This window comes from Gymnogyps californianus, chromosome 6 (genome assembly GCF_018139145.2).
Source record: "Gymnogyps californianus isolate 813 chromosome 6, ASM1813914v2, whole genome shotgun sequence".
NCBI classification, from domain to species: Eukaryota; Metazoa; Chordata; class Aves; order Accipitriformes; family Cathartidae; genus Gymnogyps; species Gymnogyps californianus.
In genome coordinates, this window is record NC_059476.1 from 20,695,615 (window position 1) to 20,710,268 (window position 14,654).

The following is a 14,654-nucleotide window of genomic DNA, read 5'->3' on the forward strand; positions in this document are numbered from 1 at the left end:
GTTTTGTTTTTTTAGAACTCTGTTAATCCATTATCCTGCCATGGTTTTTTGCTGCTACAGAGGCGACCTAAGCCAACAAGAAGCTATTTGTGTAATGGGTAAATGCGAAAATGTCACCAGGAGGGAAACGGACTATTCACTCACCTGTAACGTTTGTCATTCAGAAACTGGAGGTGTACTGGAAAGCTGTTGCATCCTGTTAAGTCCTCCTCCATCCAGTTACTGCAGGACTGTTCTAGAGTGCTTTCTCAAAGGCTTCTTCAATGTAGAGTTAAAAGACTGGACAGATGAGTTTTCCAGCATCTCACTTGGGAGGCTGTTTGTCACTTAATGCAGAAGATTTCAGTGCTAGGCGGCTTAACTTACTTTTTTTTAGCCTGAATTTCCCACTTGCTTCTTTTCATCCCATTGCTACTATTTATAGTTCTTTGGGACCTGAACAATTTTAGTCTTCATGTTTTATATTTCAGATACGTAAAGATTATCAGGTCCTTCTCCTTCAGCCTTTTTATGAAATGAAGTATGGCTGCTTTTGCGCTGCATCCAGAACAGTAACATAAGGATGTTTTTCATCTGTTCTATAACTTGCCAATTTCTGTAGGGATTTTGTCAGTTTATACACTACATTCAGTGTGCCTGCAGTGAATGGTACTTTCATGGGAGAATTCCAGCAAAACCCAAATTGTCAGTGAAGTGCTATTGATTGGTTAGTACATACCCAGCTAGCAGTAGCATATACTTGACTGTTACAGGTAGATGTTTTTGGGTCACTAAAACACAAGTCCATCATTTCCTTGGATGTTGAAGATCCATTGGTACTTTTTCAAAAAGGAGGGGAATGATGGGACAGGAAGGTAATTCTCTAACCTGCCTAGAGTCCAAATAAGATTAGGCTGCAGACCACAAATCACTCTGTAATTTCAAAACCTCAGAAAACTCATTCTCTTAATAATGACTGCTTAACAGATTTAGAACACATCACACCAAAGATGGTGGTTTCCAACTGAGTCTTCTGTGTAAGATGATACACTGCTGCACATTTCTCTAGGTGAAGGAAGTTATTTCAGTATTTGGTTAAATTAATAAAATAGCTTTGAAATCCCTAAGCTTTGTTGATAATTTTGTAGGGTTTTTTATGGAGGTTTAGGAATTTAAGGTAGCCAGATTTTTTTGATGGTGTTAACTGTTGATTCCATTATATTAGTATTTCTGTCTATAGAAAATTGTAACTAGCTATAAAACTCTGAAGGCTTATAACTAAATAGTCAGGAGAGCATGCACCTTTTAATATGTCAGACATTTGGAGCATTTACTTGCATAGTTCTCTGCTCCAAAGGATTACTATTTAAATCATGACATCAGAGAATGCATTTTTGTTGGGTTTTTACTTGATCAAAAATTCAGTGTAGTTTTCATGTAGTATCTTTTCTATGCAATAATTGAATGTTGAATCCTTGTGTCACTCTAGGAGGTGGCAAAAAGAACGTTTGAAGGACAAAGAACATCAAACAGCTGAGGAACTTTCTGAAGAAAGTGATGCTGACTTTGAAGAGGGTTTCAAAGTACCAGGATTTCTCTTCAGAAAGCTTTTTAAGTAAGTATTGTGTACTTTATTTTAATATTATGCTGCTGTATGCTGTTAATAATATTAGTAGTAATAGTCATGGTGATTTCTGGATGCCCTTTGCTGTAACTTTTACTTCAGTGAATGATGCCTCAACTTTTACTTCAGTTGTTTCTGTAGGATTATTTCTTTAAAAAAGGCTCCAGGATCAAACCTCAAAGAAACTAATTTATTACAAGCACAAAATGCAGTTACATGAAAATACAAGTGATAACTGGCTGATGTGAATATTGTGAATGCATATTAGCTAAACTACGAATTGAGAAGCTATCCTTGTCCATTTTTATAAATGCTTTCTTTTATTAGTAAGTGCTTGCTTTTAATTCAGGTGTGGAGTGGTAGAATAACTTTAGTTTGAAGAATAAGGTGTTGGCAAGTTGTGATAAATGAAAACAAGAAATGTAGGTGTTTCTGTGATTGAGTGGAGTGAGTGAAATTTTCTGCCAGTAAAAAATATAGACAACTTTTTGTTTGAGTAGACTTCGAGTAGTTATTTAAAGTAACTACTTACAATTCATATAAAATAGTCTTGAACATCTTGCCCAGTAAAATTTTAAAATATGGAGAGTGCATTCTTAATTCCTATAGTAGATGGAAAACACTCTACAACTCATTCTTTAGTTATTTAATGCTGGATTACAGATTTGGACATAACTGCTTTCTGTTTCAGTTTTTTGAGACTGTGGTGCCCAGTGACACTTTCAAGTTGATCTCAAAAAGCTATTTACAAAAGGCAGCCCAAACAAGCTAGCAGCTGACAAGTTAACTTCATCCATAATCTCTCCCTTAACTTTCATGCATAATAGGCTTGATTTCATTCTTGTTGGCAACATTTCGCACAGCAGGAAAAACACCTTCTCTTTTAAAAGCTAACTCTCTAAAATCTTACAATTAGTGTAGTAGAAAGCCCTGGTTTATAATGGGTGTGCGTGGTATCCCTTCCAACAGGACCACTTAGTCTTAACCTCAAAGAAATTATTACTGTTGTCCTGCAGTTCCTCAGAAGGAAAGCACTAGCTCTGAAATGGAATTGAATTAATGACTTGGTTGTCAGGACCATACACAGCCAATATGTGGTCTCCAGTTGTTTATGCAAAGGTACTGCAGAAGTAATCATCCTGAGAACGGATGTGTGGTCTGAGCAACCCAAAGGGAATTGAAATAAAGCAGACAACTAAAAATTAATCTTAGAGATACAGGCCTTACTAATGAAGGGTATCCCTGCAAGCATGAGTCAGTTGGCAAAACTTAAGTGGTTAGAAAGATCAGTTGAGTTGAATGATTCATCTGTCTTGTAACTTAAATGCTGAAATCTCCAATGTAGGAAGGCCCATAGACAATAGGCATTAAACTTTGAGTTCTGAGCAAGTTTAGTACAAAACATGGAAGTATATTGACCCAAGGAAGTGTATAGCAGTATACTGTAAGTGATCTTCCTGCATACTTGAATTGAATTCCAAAGAAGTTAGCTCACACTAGAAATAGTAGACCCTTAAGTTCGTTCTTTGGTAAGGCTGTTGAAGTGGACAATCTGTTTCTTCCCTATGTACTTGTCTGCTTTGAGGAAGTCAGCAAGAATACCATTGATGCTGCTGTGGAACAAAACCAAACATAGTGAGCAAGACTGACTTACAAACATTGCCTTATACTGTCTGCACTTAGCCTGAGAATGCTGTCTGTATAAACAAACCAGGTTTCTTCATTATTTGCTTTCAGTGTGTGATTTCCCTGATACGGCTGAAATGCAATTTTGTCTCGGCAACAATGCAGCTAAAATCTGCTAGCTACTGTGGTGAATTTTGAGGGATGCACCACAGCATGATTGCTCATGTGAAATACAGTCCAAACATAACCATTTTGGAAGACCAGGCAACATTTTTATTTTACTTCTACAGTATTTTTGGAGTAAAAAACAAAACATGAAAATTGGTGCAATGAAAGCGTAAGATTAAAGAGAATTGATTATCTCTACGTATAACCATAAAAAATTATCGGGGGCGGGATTTTTTTACTTTTGCATAGTTGCAATTATTGCATGTTTATATGATTATACAAAGAAAGCACCTGCATCTTTTCCATTTTTAGATAACCTTGGAGCACAGTTTTTCACAAACTTCATTCTTTACTGTGAAACTTTCTCAGGAGAATTGGGGAGAAGGAGAAAGATGCTTATAAATGCAGTTAGCTTTTAAAAACCGGATGTAATCCTAAGAAACAATACAAAATAATATCAGGAAGTTCTTGAATGGTTGTCTTCTGAAGAGACATGCTGGACATTAGTCTGGGGGAGCAGCTTCTGACTGGAATTAGGGTTCTCTCCAATTCTTTAATATTTCCATCAGAAAATGTTTTGTCTTCATAAAATGTAGTAATGGTTGCATCTTAACCCAATTATAGCTAATCCTGCAAGCCATTTCGTAGTTGTTTTTAGATTGCTGCATTTTTAGGGTGAATTAATTTCTAATAAAAGGGGGTTTTTAAGGGCTTCTTGGTATAATGCATTTGAGACACCGGCAGATATTATGATGTCTGAACCATTACATGTGTTCTTTGATCATCGTTTTCTAACTACTCAAGCCATTTGTTTGTCTCCGTTTAGCATTCTCTAAATCCATACGGAACTCATCATAACTTGATTTTTAATAGCACTTTGTAGACGCTAGTGTAATTAGCTGTCAGTAGTCCTAAATATTATTTGCTCAAAGAATGAAACAGGATTTTGAAAGGCACACAAGACAATGCCCTGAAATGAACAATCCCTATTTTACAAAAAAAATGTGTTTTGCTCTTTTCTGTGCTCTGCACTCCAGGAATGCATGCCATCAAGAAAATTATATCAGTAACCTTGTTCTTCCTCTAAGTTACAAGACACAGAAGTCCTGAAACGTGGGGTTTTTTTAATTGTAATTTAAATATACTGTTTCTTCATTTTTTTTCTGTTCTGTTTTCAATTTAACCCACACACGGTGTGTTATTCCTACTGGTCTCACTATTTCATATCAGTATAAAAAAGCATGTCCTAAAGTGATTCTCAGTCCAGCATCTTATCTCCACCTTTTTAGCTTGCCATTGTAAATCTTGCTTTCTAGTCTACTTCTTTTAATTGGAATGTATTTTACATTGTTGCTTATACAATTTCCAGTGAATGACTGGGAGTAGAAACTGCCCTGATACTCTTAGATAATAACAGTCTGCTGCATCCCATTCACTGGAATAGTTTCTATTGTTTTGCCTTCCAAAACATTTTGCCTTGTTGGCTTTTTTCTTCATTGAAAGAGACTGAATGTTGTTAAATGAATTTATGTAAAAAGAAAGCCTGCTTTGGCAGATGTGATCAGTTTGCACAGTGGAGTATGAAGTCTGTGCCCCTTACAAGTCAAGCTTTTCCTTCAGTTCAAGGTATATGTTCCAAATAATATAATTTACTAGACCCTTACATGTCGTCTTTTCTGAAAAGGTAATGCTTTGTTAGAGTAGCTTTCCAAGTTGCTTTTAACACTTAAAATACACAGGAAATAAAATACCCTCTAATTACCATGACTATCAGTTTAATTAGAAATGTTTTAGTGTTGCATAAAGAATGAAAGTCACATGTAATGTCTGAGTGCATCAAAAATGTATGACCTAGTAAATACAGCGCTCATGTAAAACACACATCCAGCATGTTACTGTAACTAGTATAAGAACCTTGCCAAATGATTAATTCATGAGTACTTTCTGTTATGATCTGTATTATCAAACATTTGCCGTCTTCTTTTTCCTTGTTTTAGGTACCAGCAGACAGGTGTTAGGTGGCTCTGGGAATTGCACTGCCAGCAGGCAGGAGGAATTCTGGGAGATGAGATGGGATTGGGCAAGACCATCCAGATAATTGCCTTCTTGGCAGGTCTGAGCTACAGCAAGATCAGGACTCGCGGTTCAAATTACAGGCAAGTGCTCCTCTGCAGACTGTCAGTCTGTGGAGCTCAATTAATATTTCATCAGATGTATTGCTGGTGGAGGAGGGTCCTGTGAATTATTAATGACATTTCAATTACAATATTCCTTTAATTCTTTTAGTGGGGGACATCAAAGGAAAAATTTTACGAGACAATGGAGCTGTAGGGCAGGAAAAATTAAACATGTAACACTTTTAATGAATTCCAGGCATTGATGCTTCATTTTGCAGATGAGCCGCACTAGATATTTTGGGTCAATACAGTGTCTAAGGTTAGCTTCCACAAATGGATTGTTTACAAACTCAATTACATTAATATCAATAGTTTACACAATATGGAATTTTAAATTAGATGTAATACCTTTAGTTCCATTTATTAAATTTTACATTAAAATATTTGTTCTGGCAAGCCACCAGGTAAATGCTTTACAGGAAGTAGCAAGCTGATTTGCAATGAAAGTTAGAGTTTCTGATCGGCAGGGAATTATCCATGCCAAAAAAGTAGTAGTAATAGTAAAAACAGTAACTTATACAGAGGAATTTCCATCTGCTTTTGTTGTTGTTGTTGTTGCTTTTCAAAACTATGTTAGAGTGACTGGCCTTTCTTACACGATCTTTCATGCTTTCTTGTTACTGAAAAATGCTTTAAAATTCCTTCTTCATAGGTGAAATTACCAGAAAAGATACTTGTTGATGTCCTTGGATTTACAAATGCATGCATGAATAGTACTTGATTTTTCTGGTTCTGTTGGCCTGTTTACCTGATGTAAACTACTACATGCAATTAAGTAAACATCTTAGTACTATACTAAACAAAAATAATTAACTTTATATAGAGGCATATTTAAATTATGTTCAGCATGTACATGAATTGTAAAATAATGCTTTAAAGAGAAAATATTACTGTCTTTTCTCCAGTTGCTTCCTACTGTAGCCTTTATATAAAAAACTCCAGGTCCTCCATCACTCAGGCCAGTTGATTGATATGGCTGCCTGATTTAAGAATGCTGCTGTACAGATTATTTTGTGTAGGTATATTCCCTGCCCCAGTTGGAGGACCACTGAGTTGATAGAAATTCTTCAGGAACATCTCTTGACATTGTTACACAGTTACAGCTTAAGACCTAAGATACTGCAGTGAAACTACAATAAAACTTTGAAAAGGCCAGAATATAATTGCACACCTAAGTTGCAGTGTTCTTTCTGCATGTCAGATAATGTGTTCAGTTTCATTTTTTGGCTGGTGCATGTCACTAAGTTCATCATGATAGTAATTCTATGGGAGGAAACAAGGTTTAATTTTTTGGTGAAACTTACTATGATTTTGCTTGTGTGCTGTAAGGCAGAGGGTCTAAACAACTTGATCTTTGAGTAGTCAAGTATTTTCCCCATCTGCACTCTGAACTAGGAAAGCGGTAACACTGGCTAGCTAGCTTCTATCTGAAAGCCATATAGCATAGCAAGCAGAAGACCTTCTGGTCAGTCTGGCTGACAAGCAGGCATTAAGAGTGGACATAGTTGTGTTGTCAGCATGTTTAAATGTCTTCCAGCCTAGCTCGTATCTCATTACCTTGATGTGTAGATGGAGCTAGTGTACTACTGTATGAATCTGGCACTGCGGGCTTTCCCAGTCTCAACTGGCCTTCTGTAAATGGAGATAATACTGTCATTCCTGTGCAGAGTTGCAGAGATTGTTGTATTTGGATGCACTTGAGTATTAAGACAATAGGGTCACTTTTGTTGATATACAAAATATTCAGCTTTATTTTCTATCAGTGAAATTTTCTGCAAAAGTATTCTTTAAAATACGGTGAGGAGAAATTTCCTTACAAAACTGCTTCCAATTCCAGTATTTTTCTGATTCTGAAAGAGCCTGAAGACTAGCTGAAGTAAGGAACTACTTGTTACATGGAGTATAACTATTACAAAAATTAAAATGTTGTTTCACTTTTAACAGTTATTGAGCCATACAACTAGGGAAAGCCAAATGTCATGTGAGGTATCAGTAGAAGTGTTGCAGCTATGGTGGTGTAAGGATATAAGGGAAGCAGGATTTACAGAGGAGGGAAAGGTCTTTTATTAGACAAGCAGAGATAGCTGGAATAAGCAACACCTTTCAGACCAATGGTCCCTTCACAAGAAAAAACAAAGCAGCAGCAAACTTAAGTAACCCATCTCTAGCCTGTATCTAGATTGAAATCAGTTGTTGAAACCTGTTGAAGGGCTTGGGGGTCCACAAGTTTGCTTGTTTCCAAATACATTATTTTGTTTAACAAAGATGTTATCTTTCACTACAGACTTTGCTTCATTTATTTGAGAGATCAGATGAGAAACTCTGCCATAAAGTTTATACACTGATTATTTACTCATCTGTGCTCTTCAAGATACTGAGATATAATCATACACATTAAACATTAAGTCTCAATCTCTACTATGAGTGGCAGAGAGGTTAATTTCTGTGGTGCTTACATAAATAAAAATCCATTGCCCCAGAAAATTTGTATTGTTCTTGCTGCCCTGTCCTTTTATTTTCACTAGGATTTAGTTGTCATTTCAGTTTCATTTTGAAGGCATGATTTGCCAGTGCTTGGCAATAGAGTTGGTTATAATGCAACATGTTTTCCTCTGCTAATTTTTTGAGTATTTAAAGATTATAAATATAGTATGACTACAGCTGCCTTTTTCTTGGTAATAAGTTGCAGGAATAGATCTTATTTGCAATTCTAATCACATCCAATTAAATAAGAACTGATAAAGGATACTTGCTGTGAATTAGGGTTTTATAAACCAGAAGCAACAGAAGAAGAAAGAGATTTGGGTATATTGATCATATATGATATTGACTATAAGCTATTAGTACAATGCAACTGTGAAAAAGGGACAGAATACACTATGACGATATATTTGGGGTAGGAACAGGGCAGTATTAGTAGCCCAGTACAAGGCACCAGTAAGATGTTAGTTTGGAATGTTATTAGTGTCACCTTTGTTCAAGGAAAACAAATATAAATTGGATGGGCAGCAGAGCAAATCTGTTGCAGTGATGAGGAGAATGAAGGATGCATCCTAAGTGTAGCAAGCAGAAGTGCGTGGTTTGTTTAGTTTTGTGAAACAGCACAGACTGGAAGAAGTTAGATGACTCTTTTACATAAATAAATAAAAGCTCTCAAGAGAAGAATAAAATGTTGGCTAGTGGAAAGCGGTCAGAGCCAGACTAGACACAGAAGAGGTTTCACACAACCAAGTGGAGGGGGAGTGGATTTTCTGAAAATTGATCAAAGGAAGTGTGAACTCTTTGTGTATGCTGAGGGGAAAAAAAAAACCTGATAAACCCAGCATGTGAGCTTGTTTGATACAGACCAGGGGAATAAACAGAGGTAATTTGTTACTACCCCTGAAGAATGAGAAACTATTATGTTCTGGGAAAGTTGGCTTTTTTGCTATAGATATTCTTAAGAGCAGTAGCAGTGGTTATTTGGATTCATAGCATAGTTGAAGCTATTTTTTGCATCTCCAGCTTCTAACTTCCCCTTGGATTGCTGGGAATTTTTTAATTAGACTATGTAAGGTTGTTATATAATATTTTTTCATAACAAAAGAGATAAGCAACATCTAGGTTGTTATTCTGCATATGTATAAGCTTTTAATAAAGAATATTATTTCTTAATGTCAGCAGTTTCTGAAGGCATTAACAGTTGGTTTTTTTAAAGCAGGGTATTGCTGGTGTCTGGGAAATCCTTCTTTATTGCTATGTGCATGTGATCTTAAATGTATACTGTGATCTTTTGAATTGTTTATTTATTACCACTTGAATAGTACATAGTCAGCCAGACACAGATCAGTATGTGACAACTGTAGCTATTGCCTTTGTTTGCGAAGTCATTTTATTCTGTTTTTTGAAGAGCAAATACATTTGAAAAATAACCACTAGTAACCACTACTTAGTATATTTCCTATATGATTGTTGGCATTTGTTTGTGATGGTAATATTTCTTGTTTGGCTGTTGTGCGAGAGATTTTTCTCTTAACCTTAAGAGTAGCTCTGAACTTAATATACAGAAAGACTTTGTTTCAAATGTCCTCAGTAATGCTCAGAAACAATCATATGATTATGAATAAGAAACTTATGAGACAGTTTAAGCCCAGCTCAGACCTCAGCTTCCATAGATGATATATTGTGCTGCTTTAGAGTCCTTGTCTTATCTGTAAATTATGGTGATAATAGTACAGTATATTGCCAACATGAAGCAGAACACCTGTGTGTAAGTCCATTTGTGAGACTCTGCTACACATTCTTTTTAATAGAAGTAATAAAATAGTTGTTTGTTAATGATTTCTTTTCTCTTACAGAAACAGCAGTCACCCAAACCTGATTTGTATTACCACAGGAGGAAGTTCCCTTATGCCTTATTGTTTGGAGCTTTTCTATTTCTGTGTTTATCTTGATAGATGCATCCATTAACCGTTGAGTGGATACATTCCTATAGCAGTACCCCTTTCATCTTCCTTTAAAAAACAGACTCCAGAAAAACAAAGTGCCAGTTAATTTCCATAGCACTCATATTCCACTTGAACTATAAAGTGTGTCATTTTAATATGTGTGTATTTTAATGAGCCACTTAATATAGAGTATTTATTTCATGTTAAAGGTTTTTTTCTTGAATACTTTATTTTAGGTACCAGGGATTGGGTCCAACAGTGATTGTTTGTCCAGCTACTGTGATGCATCAGTGGGTAAAAGAATTCCACACTTGGTGGCCTCCATTTAGAGTCGCTATTCTCCATGAAACTGGTTCTTATACCAACAAAAAGGTAATGGTTGACATCTATTTTGTAATTCCAGAAGCTTCTCTCTTTTTTTTTTTTTGTGCTAGCAAAAAAAAATAGCCCCTGTGCCTGAATGTTTCTGTGCAAGCTTGTGCTCTTTCTCTGATTGTTTTAACAGAACAAAAAGTTCACTGTCTTGTATAGATTTGTTAGGAAACTGGACAAAAAGGGGATAACATGAAGTACATTTATATTACGATATAGACTAGCATTGCCTGGACAAATTAAACATAGTAAGAGGTTTCTTGCTTGAGCTTTGCTTGTACTGTAGTTCATGCTAGAAGTTCATGACTAGACTGCTTGTACACCAGATATATGCTTCTGGTACCGGTGAATTCTTTCCTCGCACTTTTGTGCATCAGTATGTCATTGATCTAATATTTAATAAGTTTTGCTTGCACAGGCAATTTCTCTTCAGTTGGTCGGTATGTCAGTTGATATCACCTAGTCTCATTTTCTTTAATGACAGTGTTACTTTGTTGGTTTTCTTTTTTTCAAGCAGTGTCTTTTCTGTCTTTTAATTTTCTTGGCCAGTCTCTTAATGTGCATGTTCTTATTGCATTTCTTAAGTTGACAAGCCTGACTTGTCTGAAGCTTCAATCCTTGGTACCTTGCAGGAACAAAACAAGGAAAACTTAGATTTTTGTTTTCCCTTGGCCTCATATTTCAGATGCTTAAATGGATTTTCAGGATTCAGCAAAGCATTTTTAAATTTCTCTTTAAATATTTATTGAATTTCTTGTAATAACATTAAAATGATATGGTGCTTAATTGCACTTGATTAAATGTATTCTGAGGTAATTGATGCAGTTACAGTACATGGCAAAAAAGAAATAGCACACTCTAATGTGCTAATAGCTTCCTGTTGTTCAATTAACTTGGTATGTTTTCAAGCCCTAAAAGTCTGTTGACCTCAATAACATGCTCATATGTCTTCCTAAATTAAATCGTGTGTGCTTATTTTGGGGTATTTGTTAATTAATGCACTTGACAGACTGGCTCAAATTTTTCCATCTGCAGGAATAGTCAGGTTTTCAGGACTTCCCCTCCCCATTGTCCTCCCACAAATGCCTACTCAACAACTTAAGGAATTTGGATACCATATGATTACTTTAGATAGGTTCAGTTCTCTAATTCTGCCCTAATGCCTCATTTTCTGAGAGCTGCAACAGTATGCTTTAAACAAGTGTCTCTGCTGATCTGGTCTTCACCTCATGCACATTTTTCTCCTAGATGCCTCTTAAGCAGAGAAGAGCAAGCTTATGACTAAAGTTTAGAGGGGAAAAAAAAAACCCACCAAAAAAACCCCAACAAAACTTTCCCATTCTAGTTGTCCTTATACCTGCAAGAAAAGTTTACTACTAATTTATTAGCATAAATAACACTTGTACACTGAAAATATATCACATAAAATACAGGCCAGGTGATTTACTCCTGCCTGGAACTTCTTTTCAATATACATTCTTTCTATGAATATGTTAGTGCTGATCTGATCTCGTGACAATTCCATCTTCTGATAACCTATGGCATTACAGGAGACTGCTTTTGCATGTGTTAACTTTATAATACTCATGCAGGGACCATTCTGCCCTTATGCTCTGGCATAAGGCATAAACTTAAGTAAGTTTAAGAAATAAATAAGAAAATTGTGGTTAGACTGCATAAGAACATACGTTTGTTCTTTGTTTGAGATTAATTTTACATGGCCAAAAGCCACATCACTATGCACCTGTGGTCTTAATGTTGCACAGACCTGTTTGGAATTAAACTGACAATTCCAGGATTTGCCTATTGTTCTGTTAGTATATCATGGTTTATCACAAAGTAAATGAGAAGAGTTTTGTGCTGGACAGCTAACTTGCCAGGAGACAGGATTGGGGAACTGAACATTGTTATCTGCTTTGGAGTGGGAAAGGCCACTTCAGCCTCTGGGCTAACAGAGGTTAGAATGGTCTGGACCGGTGAAAGAACATAATTGTCCCCCAGATTAACTGGACATCAAACAGTGAAGATCTTAACGGATTTTGGGGAATGCATTATCCTGTAGTAGTTGGCCAGCAGGTTGTTCATGGTAAAACACAGTATTGTAGCTTGTTCTGTACAGGCCTGTGAAAGAGGGACAAATGATTTATAAGGAACAAAGAAAGATTAATCTTAAAACTAATGAAGGAGAATTTTGGAGGAAAAGAGTTAAGCAATGATATGTGTCCCCTAAGGCAAGACAGTATTTCATAGCAGAAAGAGACAACAGCTGAAGTTTCATTTGATAAAACTTAAGTTGATCTTTTAGGTGAGATGGATCTACATAATTATTATCATAACATTGTCAGGAATCCTGAAATATTAGCAAATACTAAATCTTTCAGCACTGGTGAAATTATATGCTTTTACGAATAGGTATTTTCTGTTGCACCTTCTAAGGTACCCAAGCATCAATGCAAGATCCTGTCTCCCAGTGCTTTAGGCTTGCCTACGGAAGTATTTGATTGACAGTGAAGAGTGGGAAAGACATCTCTTCTAATTGTTTTATCATAAATTGATACTAGGCAATACCTTGCACATATTTTCAGGTAGTGACACTTCTTTAGTGTTACAAAAGGACTTCTGAGCAATGTGGTAAGTGAAAGGCTCACCGATCATTACCTTGGCATATCCTCTCTTCCCAGTCCATTTTGGTTTTCTTTGCAAGCAACTTTAGGATTTTCCACAGTAACAGTATGAAATAACAGCCTGAATTGTGAGCACCAGATTGGCTGCAAATCTGGTCAGCCTGTTTCAGATGAGTCATTGAGACATCCTGCTTAGGTATCTCTGCTGCTATAGTATTTGCGTAGGTTTTTAGCATATGCGATGCTTCAAAAGAGAGACTACTTCATTCCTTTGCTAAAATAACAATGGTAGACAATTTTGGCAGTAAGGGAGAGAAGTGTAAAGTTCCAGTTTCACCCCTTGAAATATGACTAATAGTTTAAAAGCCTTCAGCTATCCACAAGGGAAGGCAGATGGGTATTTTGGATGATGGAAGGAAGACACAATAGCAAGTTGGATAGGTTTCCAAGACTTTAGAGCTAGTTTAAGGCATTTGGATGAAATGTAAAACTTGCTTTTTTTTTTTTATTACTATTATTTGTAATCACAGAAGATCATTTGGTGGTTCTGTGATGATAAATGTGCTTAAGTTGGTAGCAGTAGGAAGAAGCAGATTTAAGTAGTAGTCTGCCCCTGTGAAGTCAGCTTTCAGTTGGAGCAAGGTACAGCATTTGTGACTAAATATGTCCTGTGGTGCTGTCTTATGCTATTAACCTCCTACTATGGTTTACACTCAAATCTGATGTAGCTTAAAGTGACTTGTAAATATCGAGTGCTCTGAGACCTCTAAGGATGAGAGAAAATAAAGAAGTAAATCTAATGTAGTGTATCATAAATACTGTTTTATTTATGGTAGAGAACAGAAGATAAGGGGAAGAAAGCTCTGTAAGTGTAGGAAGAAAAGCCTTCTGTACAAAGAGCTTGTCCTTTTATTTCAAAACTTCTGATGCCACATGAGCATTTGTAAATCATAGAATGTAAGAGGCGACATGAACTTTGGTTACCTTGGTTTAACATATCGCATATGGAAGGAGGCTGTATTTTTTAGGATCAAGGATGAACTTTTAATTTCTTGATCTTTAGAACAGGTATCACTGAGCTTAACAATTTTTTCTGGTGGTAATCACATACCATTTGTAAAGCGTAACGTTACATTCCCTTATTCTGGTCAAATGCTGCACACACAATGCAGCCCTCAAAAGCAATTGTCAGTTCATGATGCTTGCACCTGTGGAACCATCTATTTGAAGATGACTTCGTACACTGAAGATTTTAGACCTTCTGCCCTCACAGTACAGTACGCAATATACATGGAAAAAAAATAAGCTGCAGAGGTTAGAGTTATTGGTATGACTGCATATGGAACCTCTATTTTAGCCAAAGGCTCTATTTCTGAGTTAAGGGCCAAACTCAGATAAACTTAGTATCATGCCACAAGAAGTAGCATTCTTGTTAAATATGTAGTAAGTGCTTTAGCTCTTTTTATTGCAACTTTTACATTATTAAACATTGTAATGTGTTCTTTTGAAGCCTCTTCGTGGTGCCATTTAGATTGTTTTGTTGGGGGCAGGGAAATAATAAAGAGGTTTTATAGGTTGAATTTATGGATCTCTGGCCTTAATGGTTGGTTATGAGATAGTGATAAGCCTCCTGAAGAATGCGTTTTTGATTCACAAG

The 14,654-nt window shown here is 36.2% G+C and overlaps 1 protein-coding gene across 1 annotated transcript in view; it reads left to right on the forward strand.

Annotated features, from left to right (window-relative positions):
- Positions 1-14,654, forward strand: part of ERCC6 (ERCC excision repair 6, chromatin remodeling factor) — a 47,977-nt gene that overhangs the window by 16,781 nt on the left and 16,542 nt on the right. Inside the window, exons 5-7 of the mRNA XM_050899265.1 lie at positions 1,469-1,594; positions 5,395-5,553; positions 10,238-10,373. Coding sequence (XP_050755222.1) covers positions 1,469-1,594; positions 5,395-5,553; positions 10,238-10,373 — 421 coding nt within the window. The remainder of the gene's footprint in view (positions 1-1,468; positions 1,595-5,394; positions 5,554-10,237; positions 10,374-14,654) is intronic.